This window comes from Rhinichthys klamathensis, unplaced genomic scaffold (genome assembly GCF_029890125.1).
Source record: "Rhinichthys klamathensis goyatoka isolate OS25496 unplaced genomic scaffold, OSU_Roscu_1.1 h1tg000191l_1, whole genome shotgun sequence".
NCBI classification, from domain to species: Eukaryota; Metazoa; Chordata; class Actinopteri; order Cypriniformes; family Leuciscidae; genus Rhinichthys; species Rhinichthys klamathensis.
The window spans coordinates 7,309,112-7,323,497 of record NW_026606717.1 but is presented as its reverse complement, the minus strand read 5'-3'; the positions used below and the strand labels follow the sequence as shown (position 1 = coordinate 7,323,497).

At 40.5% G+C, this 14,386-nt stretch overlaps 1 protein-coding gene across 1 annotated transcript in view; it reads right to left on the bottom strand.

Moving 5' to 3' along the window:
* chm (CHM Rab escort protein) overlaps nt 1–14,386 on the bottom strand; it is an 88,481-nt gene that overhangs the window by 1,256 nt on the left and 72,839 nt on the right. The window contains exon 13 of the mRNA XM_056262247.1: nt 10,054–10,164. Coding sequence (XP_056118222.1) covers nt 10,054–10,164 — 111 coding nt within the window. The remainder of the gene's footprint in view (nt 1–10,053; nt 10,165–14,386) is intronic.

Below are 14,386 nucleotides of genomic sequence, written 5' to 3'. Positions count from 1 at the left end.
GGTATTATTATTGCTGCTAAGTCCCTTTTATGTATTCATTATTAATTTTGGGAACATTTATGCATGCATGTTATCATTTATACACTATCCTATTTGCTTTGGAGTCGTTTCTGCAGTTTATTTGAAACAAAACTCATGTCACACAATATTTTGAAGATTTTCTGTTAAATGGCTATTTCTATTTCCCTCAGGAAGGCACATTGTACATTGATCATGTCAACACTGAATGAACGTAAAAAAACCTATATTAATATTATATAATAATAATAATTTCTATATATAATACAGTTTTAAACATAACTATACATAATGTATTATTTATTAATATTGAATATAAATGTATTATATATTAAAAAAATAATCATATTAAAAATACAATAAATTACAACAAAAAAACAAGATAAAAAAACAAAAAACAAGAAAGATTTTGAAAGTGTACATTAGAGCCCCAAATGTATGCAAATGAGGGAGTTTGCATCCTTGTTTAAATGTGAGGTGCTTCCATACACACAATAACAGTGTGTTTGTAACAAAACAAATGACAGCAAGATGACATGTTGGTGTGTTTTTTTTATATGAGACGTACAGTGAGAATTTCAGCACCAAGGACAGCGGAAAGCATTTGATGAGTTGATGGAAAGCCTGTAGACACTTTTGACTCCATGGCCCTGTTTACACCCGCTATTAAGATGCGTTTTAGTCAATCGGATCACAAGTAGACGAGGGAGACAGATTCCCGTTTACACCTTGTGTTTTAATCCGTCTCTTTTGTCCACTTTCAACCACTTCTGTCCTGATTTCTTCATGGGGAAGGTCTATGGGCGGGTAAATTAAAGTTTTTTCATATCTTTCGATCTAATGAACAAAATAAGCTTGTGCAATTTAAATATGAACGAGAAAGAAGACGACAGAAAAGCATACGGAGAGCATCAGCTTTCATTTCTGCTCTGACAGCCGCAAGACCACACCGAACGCAGTGAGTGCGTGTTAGAAATCAGGAATGGTACGAGAACATTGAGCTTGGTATGTTTTTCGTCTTCAAACCAAACTTGGATCTCCATCTGACAAAGTTTAAATCCAGTCTGGCTAACGCGCCTCCCATAATGATTACACATTAGTTCAGTGGGCAGAGAGGCGGCGGTCTTTTGTGGCTGTTCGAATGCATTCGACCACATGAGCGCTAACACTACGAAAGCAATCCGGTCAAATGCATTTTCGATTCCCTCTGGAAGTGGTCGAAACGTACAAGCTCAAAGCGTTTTAGACCCCTTTTACACCTGTATTTAGTGATGTCCACTTGTGATCCGATCGACCAAAACACATCTTAATACCAGGTGTAAACAGGGCCTTACACGCTGCATCCAAAATTGCATACTGTGTGAGTGGGTACTACATTTGAATTTACTTCGTAGCTGTTAAAAAAGTACACTCTATATTAGTATGAATGAAATGTGGACGTGCTACATCCGCAATGTTTTTTCTGTCACATGACCTACCAGTGTCCGTTTTGTTGCTTCACTTCCACTCATAAATCCTCTCCCACGGCTTCATGGGATAGTAAAGTGTCCATCAAATGCACACTTCAGACTCTCAGCGGAAGATTCTACTGTTTTTCGGACATATTACTCTTTTGTCACATACTGTTTTTCGCATACTGTATAGTAGGGAAGTATTTCAGATTTTTATGGTATAGAAACGCACACTTAGACAGGAATAGATCAACAGACCAACATGTTGAGCAATAAGTCAAACTCAGTTTTGTTTTACATGCCTCTCTAGACTGGTGTAAAGGCCTGTTCACACCGGGATGAATTTCACGCGCGATATTCACAGACGTTTAATGCCTTGTGACTAAACAAAGGTCGCCAATGTGAGTGTGCACACCGACCGAAAAACGGCACGCGTAAAAGCGGCATTTTTTAAAAAACGCGTCGGGTTAGTTTTTTTTGTTTGACGCGCCGCGTCAAAAACTATCCGACCAATGAGATTGGCGCTTTTGCTCACGTGTCTGGAGCTTCTGAAGTTACAGTAAAACACAACTTGGGGGCGCTCAAACACAAAACGGTCTTGTCGAGCACACATACGTAACGGCGAAGAAGATATACGCCAAGTAGCGTCTACACTGCCGGGACGAAATAAGACGAGGAAGATGCAAGGCAAGATGAATGTAGAGCTGCTGGTCTCGTTGCTGTCGGAACATAAAGAACTATATGACAAACGCGACAGCGACTACAAAACTCTTGATAAAAGAGAACTGTTATGGAGTGGTATTGCAGAGCAAATGGGCGCCATCTAATGTCAGGGAATGAATTTGCATGTTCACTCGGCTCATCGTCAGCGAAAATCGCTTGGGTGTGAACACAAAAAACGCGTTGAAAATCGCTGGCGAATAACGGGCGCCGATATTCGTCCCTGTGTGTACGGCCCTTAAGACTGCAGACTCCTTTAGTTAGGCCAACTAGTCAAAAGTTGGAATAATATTGACAAAAATGGCACTTTCCTCATATACACCACTTATGCCAGTTTTAAAAGACTGACGTTGATTTATCATGAGATGAATCATTGTTAATATTTTGCTAGCGGGTGCATGACGTGGGTCATCTAATCTCTTTTTCTTCTTCTCCTTTGATGACATCTTAGGCGAGACGAGCCCTATGGTCCAACAGAAGAGCAGAGAATCTCAAGAGTGTGTGTGTGCGTGTGTCTCGCTGGTTCGTTTAAAGCGTAAAGCTGTCAGTCTGTATCATTACCCTTTAAATACACGAGCCTCTGCCGCAAAAAAGGTGGGAAAAGAAAGGCAAGAAAAAGCGAGAGGGAGAAGGTGTCAGTCTGAAATGTCAGAACGGTCATTACCCAAATGTCACACAATTATGACGCGTGTTCCTTTTCCTGCCCGGAGTGGCCCGGTGATTTGCTTAATTTGGCGAGGGGGAGAGGTGTGGCGGCATCAATGTTTAACGCCGCTTCAAATACACCACCCATCCTTTCCTCTGAATGCTGCCGGGTCACTGATTCACAAAACACTGAACACACACAGCCAAATAATCTCTTCTATTATAGAGTCCAGACAGCCAAGAACATGCCACTAGAGAATATATGGACAGAGAGAAGTGTTGAAAAAATATTGTTAAATGCATTGAAAAAATGCATAAAAACAATAATAATATAATACAATTAAACATCTTATACTACGGGGCTGTTGAATACTTTTGATTTGTAGACAAACTTTCTAAGTTGTGATATTATTTATCCGTGGCTAAAGTAGTTCCAGGCAGGTCTCGACCGCATTACAGTTCCATATCACTTCGCCAAATGATTTCAGTTATTTCAAAGGTCCTTCCAGCCTACAACAAATGTCTTGAAATACAACATCTTGATGTCTTCAATGTCTTGAGGTGGGGTAACTGTAGTATAAGTAGAATAATTGACTATGGTCCATTGAATTTTTAGAAAGTAATGCACAGCATACCCGAGGTGCACTCTGCTTCACACGTCGTGGCCGCATTACCACCTCGGGTGTGCATTATTTTCTAATAATTCAATGGACCGTCATCAATTATTCCTGACATATACACTCCTTTTGAAAAGTTTGGGGACAGTAAAAGTTTTTTTTTAAGCTAATTTTTATTTTTATTCAGCAACATTAAAATGCTCAAAAGTGACAGACATTTATAATATTACAAAAATGTTTCTTGAACAGCAAATCAGCATATTAGAATATTCAATATATATTAAAATGATTTCTGAATGATCATGTGACACTGAAGACTGGAGTAATGATGCTGAAAATTCAGCTTTGATCACAGGAATAAATTACATTTAAAAAATATATTAAAATAGAAATTGTGATATTTGACAATATTAATAAAATAAAATATAAATAAAAAAGATATAATAATTATATAAAATAAACAATACATATGCTGTCAAATCGATTATTCGCAATTAATCACATCTAACATAAATAGTGTGTGTGTGTGTCAAAGTGAGTGAAATTGTATAAAATATACTATTCTATATAAATTTATGTTTGGTTAGTATGTATCATCTTATATCTTAAGTTTAAAAATGATACTGAAGTATCTGTAAGTATGCAAGTGTTTGGGCCGACAGTCAGACGAGGCAGTGGCTCTCTTTCGGTCATACATACGCACACATGTTCCCAGATGTGACAAATGTCAGATTAGCATACAGCAGCACTCCTGATGGCGGCTAACACATGCCTGCAGCTGCAAACCTCCCAAACCACTGCCACCCTCTAACACACACTGGCACACTGCCTCAGTACACACACACACACACGTTGACTCTACAACCCTTTAAAGTAAAACTCACAACATCTTAGATTTCACGTTTTTACGAGTCGTTTTCAACCAAGTCTCTACCTTTCTTGCACAGAACAACCTCTTGGACAACCACCAGTCTGGTTTCAAAAGTGGACACTCAACTGAGAGATGGCCCAACTCTCGCTTATCGAAGCTCTGAGACTGGCAAGAGCAGCTTCCAAATCTTCAATACTCATCTTGTTGGATCCGTCTGCTGCTTTTGACACAGTTAACCACCAAATTTAAGTCTTAACTCTCAGGTAGGTCCTTCAGGGTGTCGTGGAGGGGTGACGTGTCTAAGTCGCAACATCAGGCTACTGGGGTGCCTCAGGGCTCAGTGCTTGGACCACTTCTCTTCATCTACGTCATCACTAGGATCTGTCATTCAGAAACATGTTTTTTCCTATCACTGCTATGCTGATGACACATAACTCTACCTCTCATTCCAACGAGAGGATCCGACAGTAGCTACTCGCATCTAAGCCTGCCTGCCTGACAGACATTTCTTGACCACCCTTAAACTCAACCTAGGTCTCAGCCAACCCAACACTTCATCACAACTTCTCCATTCAGCTGGGTTTGTCAACCATAACTCCATCCAGGACAGCCAGGAACCTTGGAGTTCGAAAGGATGATCAGTTAAACTTCACAGACCACATTGCTGGAACGGCCCGGTCCTGCAGATTTGCCTTATACAACATAAGGAGGATCAGGCCCTTCCTATCGGAGCATGCTGCACAACACCTTGTCCAAGCTCTTCTTCTATTCAGACTGGACTATTATAATGCTCTCTTGGCAGGTCTTCCAGCTTGTACTATCAAACCTCTAAAACTGATCCAGAATGATGCAGCTAGAGAGGTCTTTAAGGAGCCGAAAATAATTTTCTTTCGCCGCTCGCATCAAATTCAAGGCACTGATGTTTGCCTACAGAACAACCACTAGCTCTGCACCCGTAAACCTAAACTCACTACTTCAGACCTATGTGCCCTCCAGAAGCTTGCGTTCTGCAAGTAAATGGCGCCTTGTGGTACCATACCAAAGAGGCACAAAATCCCTTTCACAGACCTTTACCTGAACTGTTCCCTGCTGGTGGCATGACCTGCATAACTCAACCCGAGCTGCTGAGTCTTTAGCCATTTTCAAGAATCTGCTGAAGACACATCTCTTTCGGCAACACTTGACCCATTAATACGAACACTTACTGTTCTATATCTATAAAAAAACAACAACAACAGCAACAACAACCTTGCTACGTGTACTGTGCTGCACTAACTAGGACTGGTCACAGCAATTGCATATTGCTGCCCTATTGTTAGCTTGATTGCTTCTATTGCTCTCCTCATTTGTAAGTCGCTTTGGATAAAAATGTCTGCTAAATGATTAAATGTAAGAAAATACATTTGTACACTGAAAAAATGTGAGTGTTTTCCCATGCAAATCTCACCATCATGGGCTCTGTTTACACCTGGTATTAAGATGCATTTTGGTCGATCGGATTGCAAGTGGACGACACTAAATACAGGTGTAAAAGGGGTCTAAAACGCTTTGACCTTGTCCACTTTCAACCACCTCCAGAGGGAATCGAAAATGCATTTGACCGGATTGCTTTTATAGTGTAAAAGCTCATTTGGTTGAATATGTTTGGACAGCCAAAAAAGACCGCCTACTCTCCGCCTACTGACTTGATGTGTAATCATTATGGGAGGCGCGATAGCCAGACAGGATTTAAACTTTGTCAGATGCTTTGGTTTGAAGACGAAAAACATACCAGGCACAATGTTGTCGTACCATTCCTGATTCGTTGCACTCAATGCGTTCGGTGTGGTCTTGCAGCTGTCAGAGCAGAAATGAAATGTTTTTTCGTCGTCTCCTTTCATGTAAATTTCATATGTAATGAAATTTCATATGACTCCTTTCATATGTAAATTGCGTGAGCTTATTTCATCCATTAGATTGAAAGATCTGTAAATACTCATGCATGTACATGACCCTCCCCTCGAAGAAATCAGGACAGAAGTGGTTGAAAGTGGACAAAAGAGACGGATTAAAACACCATGTGTAAACAGGAATGTGTCTCCCTCGTCTACTTGTGATCTGATCGATCAAAACTCAGGTGTAAAGCAGGTGTAAACAGGGCCATGATGAAAGGGTGTTGTCGGTGGTTACCAGGGCATTACTATGTAGTTGCTAAGGTGTTTGGAGTTGTTTTTATCTAGTCTACACGTAGTCATATATGAGCCTTGATCTTTTCGATGGGTTCAAAATCCCCAAGGAAATCTTCAGTAGTTGCTGTTGATTTGTTCCATTTGGCTCCATCATGATCTAAACAGACTCTCTTTCTCTCTCACACACACACACGCACGCACACACACACACAGCGCTTTGACCATGGGGATGAATGAAGATCTACCCAGGTGACTTTGTCTCTCTGACCTGTTCTGGCCCACTGCTCTTCTTATCTAGCGATTCATCCTCAAGACCTCTGCCAGTATTTGTTCTGACATTTTAATTAAAATAGTACTAGCTCATTCCTGTGATAAAAAGGCTGTGTGTCGCCCAGCGGGGCCCCGCGTCTCGCACCCTCCGCTGTGCCGGCCACGCACCTGAGCACACATGCTTACACACACACAAAGAAACAATTATAACATTTCTATTTTGTTGAGCCGCAGAAGTACTTAAATTCACAACAAGAATCGATATAAAAAGGCAATGGTTGAAAGGAGAGTATGTGCATGATGGGAAAGTGATAAAGATTAAAGGTGTGGGGAGATGATGGCTGATAAAGAGAGATTGAGTTTGTTAGATGGAGTGAGGAAGGTTGAAGATGCCGTGGACTTGATGACCTTGATCTTACAGCCATGAAATACAGTCATCTTACCATCACACTTATTCTGGAGTCAAGACACTATTATTACACAAATTTTGATAAATTGGCACATTTTAGGAATCGTCAATTATGACATGAAGCTATAGGAAAGGATCAGTGTCAAGAAATGAAATCAAGTCCAGCTACAAACTAGTCTAGTAGCTAAACTTAAACAAAATTAAATCGTATTAAATCGGCTTAGTGGAATTATTTATTTGCAAAGACTGCAATTTAATTAAATAAATATATGCACTGCGTGTTTAAAAAGTGAAGGGCGGCACTGTGTTCTTTTACACACAAGCAGCTCATGATCTGGTGTTAGCAGTGTCTCAGATGCTACGCCACAAAAACTCATTTCTACATGTGCTCGGAGTATGGGTCGCTTATAACGTGCATTTGGGAACGCAAAACCAATGTGCCAACCATCTTCCCAAACCTGTCATGAAAAGTGCATATAAAACAGCTGTTGTCAACAAAAGAGAAGATTTTAAATTAGGGCTCCCTGCGGGTTTATGGCAAAATAAACCAAGTCTGCTCACTGCAGAGCCAATGGGTGGAGCTTGACATCCAGTTCCGCCTCTCTGGACCTCAGTTGAGCTAGAAGGTCCAACCACACCCTAACGCCCGTTTCACACATACTCCGTTTGCAGTGCGTATGCGGTGCGTATTTTTTTCCGTACCCATGTTAACAGGTTAGAGCTTTCACACTGCACGCGGATGCGGTCCGTCGATCCGTTCCAGTTGCGGTGCGTATACAGCAGTGCAGAGATCGTTTCCGCACCGAGTCTATTTCTGCTGTGCTGCAAATGCTGAATTAAAGTGACAGCGCACGGTTCGTGGTCAAAATGAACACAGACTGACCTGAATATGTAGTAATTTCACCATAAATGCATTTAATTCAATAAAATGTAGTAATCTCACCATAAATGTATTTAATTAAATAAAATGTAACCATAAATGCATTTAATTAAATACTACTTTTTTCACAGTCATATTTTTACTTTAAGACCGGGGTAAAGCAAAGAAAGCTACAATTTACTTCAACAAGGCCACATAATGAACGACACTCGTCTCATTCGTTGAGGTGGAAAAACAAGTTATTTGTGACATGCAAGATTTATTGTATACAGATTTGAATTATGCAAAAGAAAAGGTATGAGTCTGCTGTTTTTGTCAATTTTAAGTTTTAATTTAAAATGTTTGCGATTTTAATATAAGTACATGGTTAAATATGTTACCACTTGCTTGAGCAACTTAATATATAATCTAGGCCTATATAAAAGTAATGCATTGAATAATACGTTGTTTAAATTGTGTTTTAAACGTGAATAGGCCTACAAAGAGAATTGCACTGGAGGCAAAAACTTTTGCTGCTGATAACTTGATTTGATTGATGATTTTTTGAAATACAAATAGTGAGTAAATGTGTTTGTGGTACAGCCGCGGATCAGTTGCGCACTGCAAACGCACGCAGCATATGTGAAAGCACTATAGCGCGTGCTGCTCCTGTACCGCATACGCACCGCAACACGCACCGCATACGCACTGCACACGGAGTATGTGTGAAACGGGCGTAACCCTTTAACCTTAAACATATCCCTCAACAGGTTAATTCACAGAAGTGGAGCTGGACTAGGTCAAGCTCCACCCATTTGGATCTGCAGTGAGCACTACTTGAAATCAAAAGCTCAATAGTTTAACGTTTGAAAATGAAGAAATTAAGAAAGCCATAAATATTAGTATTTTAATTTTACAGTTATATTATTTTTCATTTTACAGTGAAATATTACAATAGTAATACCTCTTAATTTTTTAAAATAATTTTCTTTAATAAAAAATATTATTTTTTAATTTAGTAATAATAATCATTAAATTTTTTTCATAAAATGATATAGAATCACAACATTCTTTGGATAAAAAAAAAATGCAATCACAATTTTTCTAAGAAAAATCTCCATAGGTTTTCCCCCCTAAATCATGCAATCCTTCACAGAGGAAAAAGTCGTTCCAACGCTTGTCTTTTCTCAGATGCGGTTAATTGAGATTGATTCGATTAATTAATCAGCACATAATGTAATTATTTTTTTTAATCTTTTGACAGCCCTATTTGAAACGCCTGAATTTACACTGAACTCAACTAATAACACTAAAATAAAATGTATTAAAATATAAAAAATATTTATTTATTTACAAAACAGCCGATGTAAGATGCGGGCATCTGGGAACACTATTGAGTAATGACTTCAATAAATAATTTTTTTAATCTACTGATTGAAATCAAACATCTAAATGAACCATCTAAAATGAATGAAACCACTTCAATAACACAAGAAAAAAGTGTCTGGAAAAAAAATACTTAGCTACTACACAGACATTTTACCACGACTATCACCAACATGCGTACAACTAACATAAACTGATTTATCTAATCTTTCCAAACTCACAATGTGATTCCACCCTTATGATCTGAAGGTAGATTGTGAGGTCGTATGTGACAGGTTGTGCTCAGATTCACTCTGAAGGAGCCAAGCAGACCCTGACAGAGCATAATGGGAATCAATGGGAGCAGCGCCTGGCCCCTGCCTGCCACACCACCATCAATATCAATCACTGTTATCGCCAATAACGTCTCCATGTAAGCCCTTCGCTGAATGTCACAGCAATACCAGATCTTTCTTTAAAGAGAGGAAGAGATGATCTCTCTTTGACACGGGCGGCAAGGTTAGTTAAGTACTGTTAGCAGGACGTATAGCGGATCTGTGTGTGCAATCGGAGGTCAATGCGCAAAAGGACTGAAGATGTTAATGGGTTTAAATGACGGGGAGATTTAATTGGAAGTTAAAGAGCTGGGTCAGGTCTTACCTCCAGAAGGTTCCTCTCCAGGAATGGCGGGAACGTCAAACAATTGAGATACAACTGGAGCAAGATCTTCTTGGGCCGTACCAGAGGATGAACAGGTCAAGTGGACCAAATCTGTTAAAAGAGACCACAACAAGACAGTTTAGGACAATTAAGGTGGGCATAATCTGTACATTTGGTTTCGCATTGTTCAGAAAAACTGTTCTTGGGATATTAGGATATTAGGCGTAATGGAATTTATACTGAGCTACTGACATTTTCTAGCCCCTAACCCTAAATCTACCCATCACAGAAGTTTATTTAGCGTTCTGAACTACAAAGACCTTGGCATGTCCTCATAGTGTAGCCTGAAACATGAATACACACTACAGTTTAAGGACTCATAATGTAGGTCAAACCACTGTGCGCACACAATTTTTTTCTAGGCAAGTTTTAATTTTTAATGCTTAAAAAAAAATTCTTCATCATAACAATCAGGACGAAATTTTCTTTGATAAATGAACAGGATCAGAACTAAAGCTGCCTGCATATAAGCTGCATTAGGCAACATGTCTGAGCATGCTCACTTTACTGGCAAAAACTTAAAATTGCTTAAAGGTGCAGTATGTAATATTGACAGCTAGTGGCTGGAATGGGTACTGCAGTCTCAAAATATTGGAGAGAGTCGTTTCTCCCTCCTCAGACTCGATGCTCGCGCGGGTTGCCATATTGAGGACACGCAACAGAAGCGAGCGCAATTGACAATGGAAAGCGACGAGCCTTACACTGTAAGCTGGTCAGATAATATATCTGTTTTAATATGCCTCTGTTCATTGAGCTGTTTAGATGGATGCTGAGGCTTTTTAAGGTTTTTAAGGAATCTGTGATCTCTGACCCAGTTCAATTGCTGGCTTCCATGGCTTACGTTTTCCACCAACTGGCAACCCAGGGTGTCGAAATGCATTCTGTTGTAACTAGTGTTGTCAAAAGTACCGACTTCGGTACCAAATCAGTACTGAAATTAAAAAAATGTGCTGATACCAGCATTTCTTTCTAGCATTTTGAGCGCTGTTGAATGGATTCTTAAACACCTCTGATTGGACATTGTGTTCACGCGCTCAACATATATGTCTGTGATTGGCTACAATAAACAATGGTTCAAAAACATGTTGTAAATACCGAGCGCTTACACATAGACACGGGATCGTTTTAAAGCAGGCATCTATCAGTGGATCCGTCAATCAGTGGATCTATTATATATATATAGATGATAGATGCCTGCTTTCAAATGCTCCCGTGTGTATCTGTGATCATTTAGGTCACAGATCCCGTGTCTATTTAGGTTTTGGAGCGTTGAAGCATTGATCATTGTAGCCAATCGCAGACATATACACTCACCGGCCACTTTATTAGGTACACCTGTCCAACTGCTCGTTAACACTTAATTTCTAAGCAGCCAATCACATGGCGGCAACTCAGTGCATTTAGGCATGTAGACATGGTCAAGACAATCTCCTGCAGTTCAAACCGAGCATCAGTATGGGGAAGAAAGTTGATTTGAGTGACTTTGAACGTGGCATGATTGTTGGTGCCAGAAGGGCTGGTCTGAGTATTTCAGAAACTGCTAATCTACTGGGATTTTCACGCACAACCATCTCTAGGGTTTACAGAGAATGGTCCGAAAAAGAAAAAACATCCAGTGAGCGGCAGTTCTGTGGGCGGAAATGCCTTGTTGATGCCAGAGGTCAGAGGAGAATGGCCAGACTGGTTCGAGCTGATAGAAGGGCAACAGTGACTGAAATAACCACTCGTTACAACCGAGGTATGCAGCAAAGCATTTGTGAAGCCACAACACGCACAACCTTGAGGCGGATGGGCTACAACAGCAGAAGACTCCACCGGGTACCACTCATCTCCACTACAAATAGGAAAAAGAGGCTACAATTTGCAAGAGCTCACCAAAATTGAACAGTTGAAGACTGGAAAAATGTTGCCTGGTCTGATGAGTCTCGATTTCTGTTGAGACATTCAGATGTTAGAGTCAGAATTTGGCGTAAACAGAATGAGAACATGGAACCATCATGCCTTGTTACCACTGTGCAGGCTGGTGGTGGTGGTGTAATGGTGTGGGGGATGTTTTCCTGGCACACTTTAGGCCCCTTAGTGCCAATTGGGCATCGTTTAAATGCCACGGCCTACCTGAGCATTGTTTCTGACCATGTCCATCCCTTTATGGCCACCATGTACCCATCCTCTGATGGCTACTTCCACCATGTCACAAAGCTCTAATCATTTCAAATTGGTTTCTTGAACATGACAATGAGTTCACTGTACTAAAATGGCCTCCACAGTCACCAGATCTCAACCCAATAGAGCATCTTTGGGATGTGGTGGAACGGGAGATTCGCATCATGGATGTGCAGCCGACAAATCTGCGGCAACTGTGTGATGCCATCATGTCAATATGGACCAAACTCCCTGAGGAATGCTTCCAGCACCTTGTTGAAACTATGCCACGAAGAATTGAGGCAGTTCTGAAGGCAAAAGGGGGTCCAACCCGTTACTAGCATGGGGTACCTAATAAAGTGGCCGGTGAGTGTATGTTGAGCGCGTGAACACAATGGCCAATCAGAGACATAAGCCACGTTTCCACCGTAGGAACCTTCCCCAGGAACTAGTGACTTTGGGTTGGTATTTCGACTGCAGGAACCAGGGTCTAAATGAAGTTCCGGGTAAAAATCCCCCTCCCCAGTAAGTCCCTGCTCGCGAGGTAGTACTTTTTCAAAGTTGAGGACCTTTCGGGGGTTGGACTTGGGCGCTGAACATGCTGATTGGTTGACTCCACACAGCATTTTATTTCAACCACCGTTTTTAAAAGTCTGTTGCGGTGCGCGCAGTAAGAGTTGTTTGCTATTCGAATCAACAATGGAGTTGATTCGAATAGCAAAATACGTCCTATGGACCGACGACGAGGTTCAGGCTTTATTAAACTTAAATGCGGAGGACGAAATCCAGAGGGAACAGGAAAGTCATGCGCAGTCCTACATCACCGGACTAATTTGCCTAATCTTCACGGTACTTTAGACCGCGATGGAAACGTAGACAGCAACAGGTCTGGGGGGAAAAAAGTTCCTGGGACAAATTTTTTTCGGTGGCTATATATATTAAGTGCGTGAACACAATGGCCAATCAGTGGTGTTTAAGAATCCGTTCAACAGCGTTTAAAATGCTAGAGGGAAATGGTGGTATCGTCACATTTTCAAAATTTCAGTACCAACTTTTGACAACACTACACGGAATTCACATTTCAAAGTAGAATAACTGGCGTTTAGCTTTTTCCTAAATATCTGCAAACCTATTATGGTATTTTTATGCTTAACTACAGTAAAAAACAACAACATAAAAGCACCTCTAAACAAGTATGACAAACTGGGCTAACATCCCAATCTTAGAAGAACTACAGTAAGACTCTGGCCTTCCATGAAAGTAGCCCTGAAATTGATCCAGAGGGGAAAAGAAGAAACGGGCACCAAAATTCAAATCAAAACAACAAATCTCAATTCTCATAAAGGTCTGACAAGTTCTACTAGTGGGATGTGTAGAAATGTCCTGGGTAATCCCAAGAGTTCACACACACCACTTCCAGGCTTATCATTACTTCTCCGGTGTTCCTTCCTATGGTCTGTGTTACGTGGGAGTGTGTGCGCGTGAGGATCAAAGAGAACAATTCGAGTGCAGGCAGCTCAGGGCGGCACACAGGCTCCGTGTCACACAGTGGAGAGGTGCACAGATGTAGGCATCTCCAGTGGGACAGGAGGAGCAGCTTCACTAAAGGCTCTAAAAACACACGGGACTGCAGAGTTTTGAAAAAGATTCTCTCCACTGCCAAAGACATTCCGGGGGCTGATTTGAAAAAGTCCTGGATAGTTCAAAGTGAACACTTGCAGTACAGGTGGATTCACAATATATCCAGTAATGGACATGTAATACTCCATTTTGAATTTTGAAGAAAATAAACAATATCTTTTTCTGTTCTATTTGAATGGACTTTTGTGGAGTACATGGATAAAAAAAAAAAAAAAAGTTTTTTTCTGTAATTTATTGCGATTAATCAAAACTAACATTAACATTTGCAATATATTTTCGTGTTGTAATACATATTTTCACATTGAATCTCCAAAATTAAGGTAGAAATTAGTGTCGATTATCAATTCGAGCGCCAGTCCGATGATGAGACATTGGAAGAACTAGTTATTCAACCCGAACCTCCACCGCAAGGACGGCTTGAGCAGGACATTACTCAGTGATCCGTTTTTACTCAGATTGTCGTACATTATGAGATGCCTCTATCAGCATC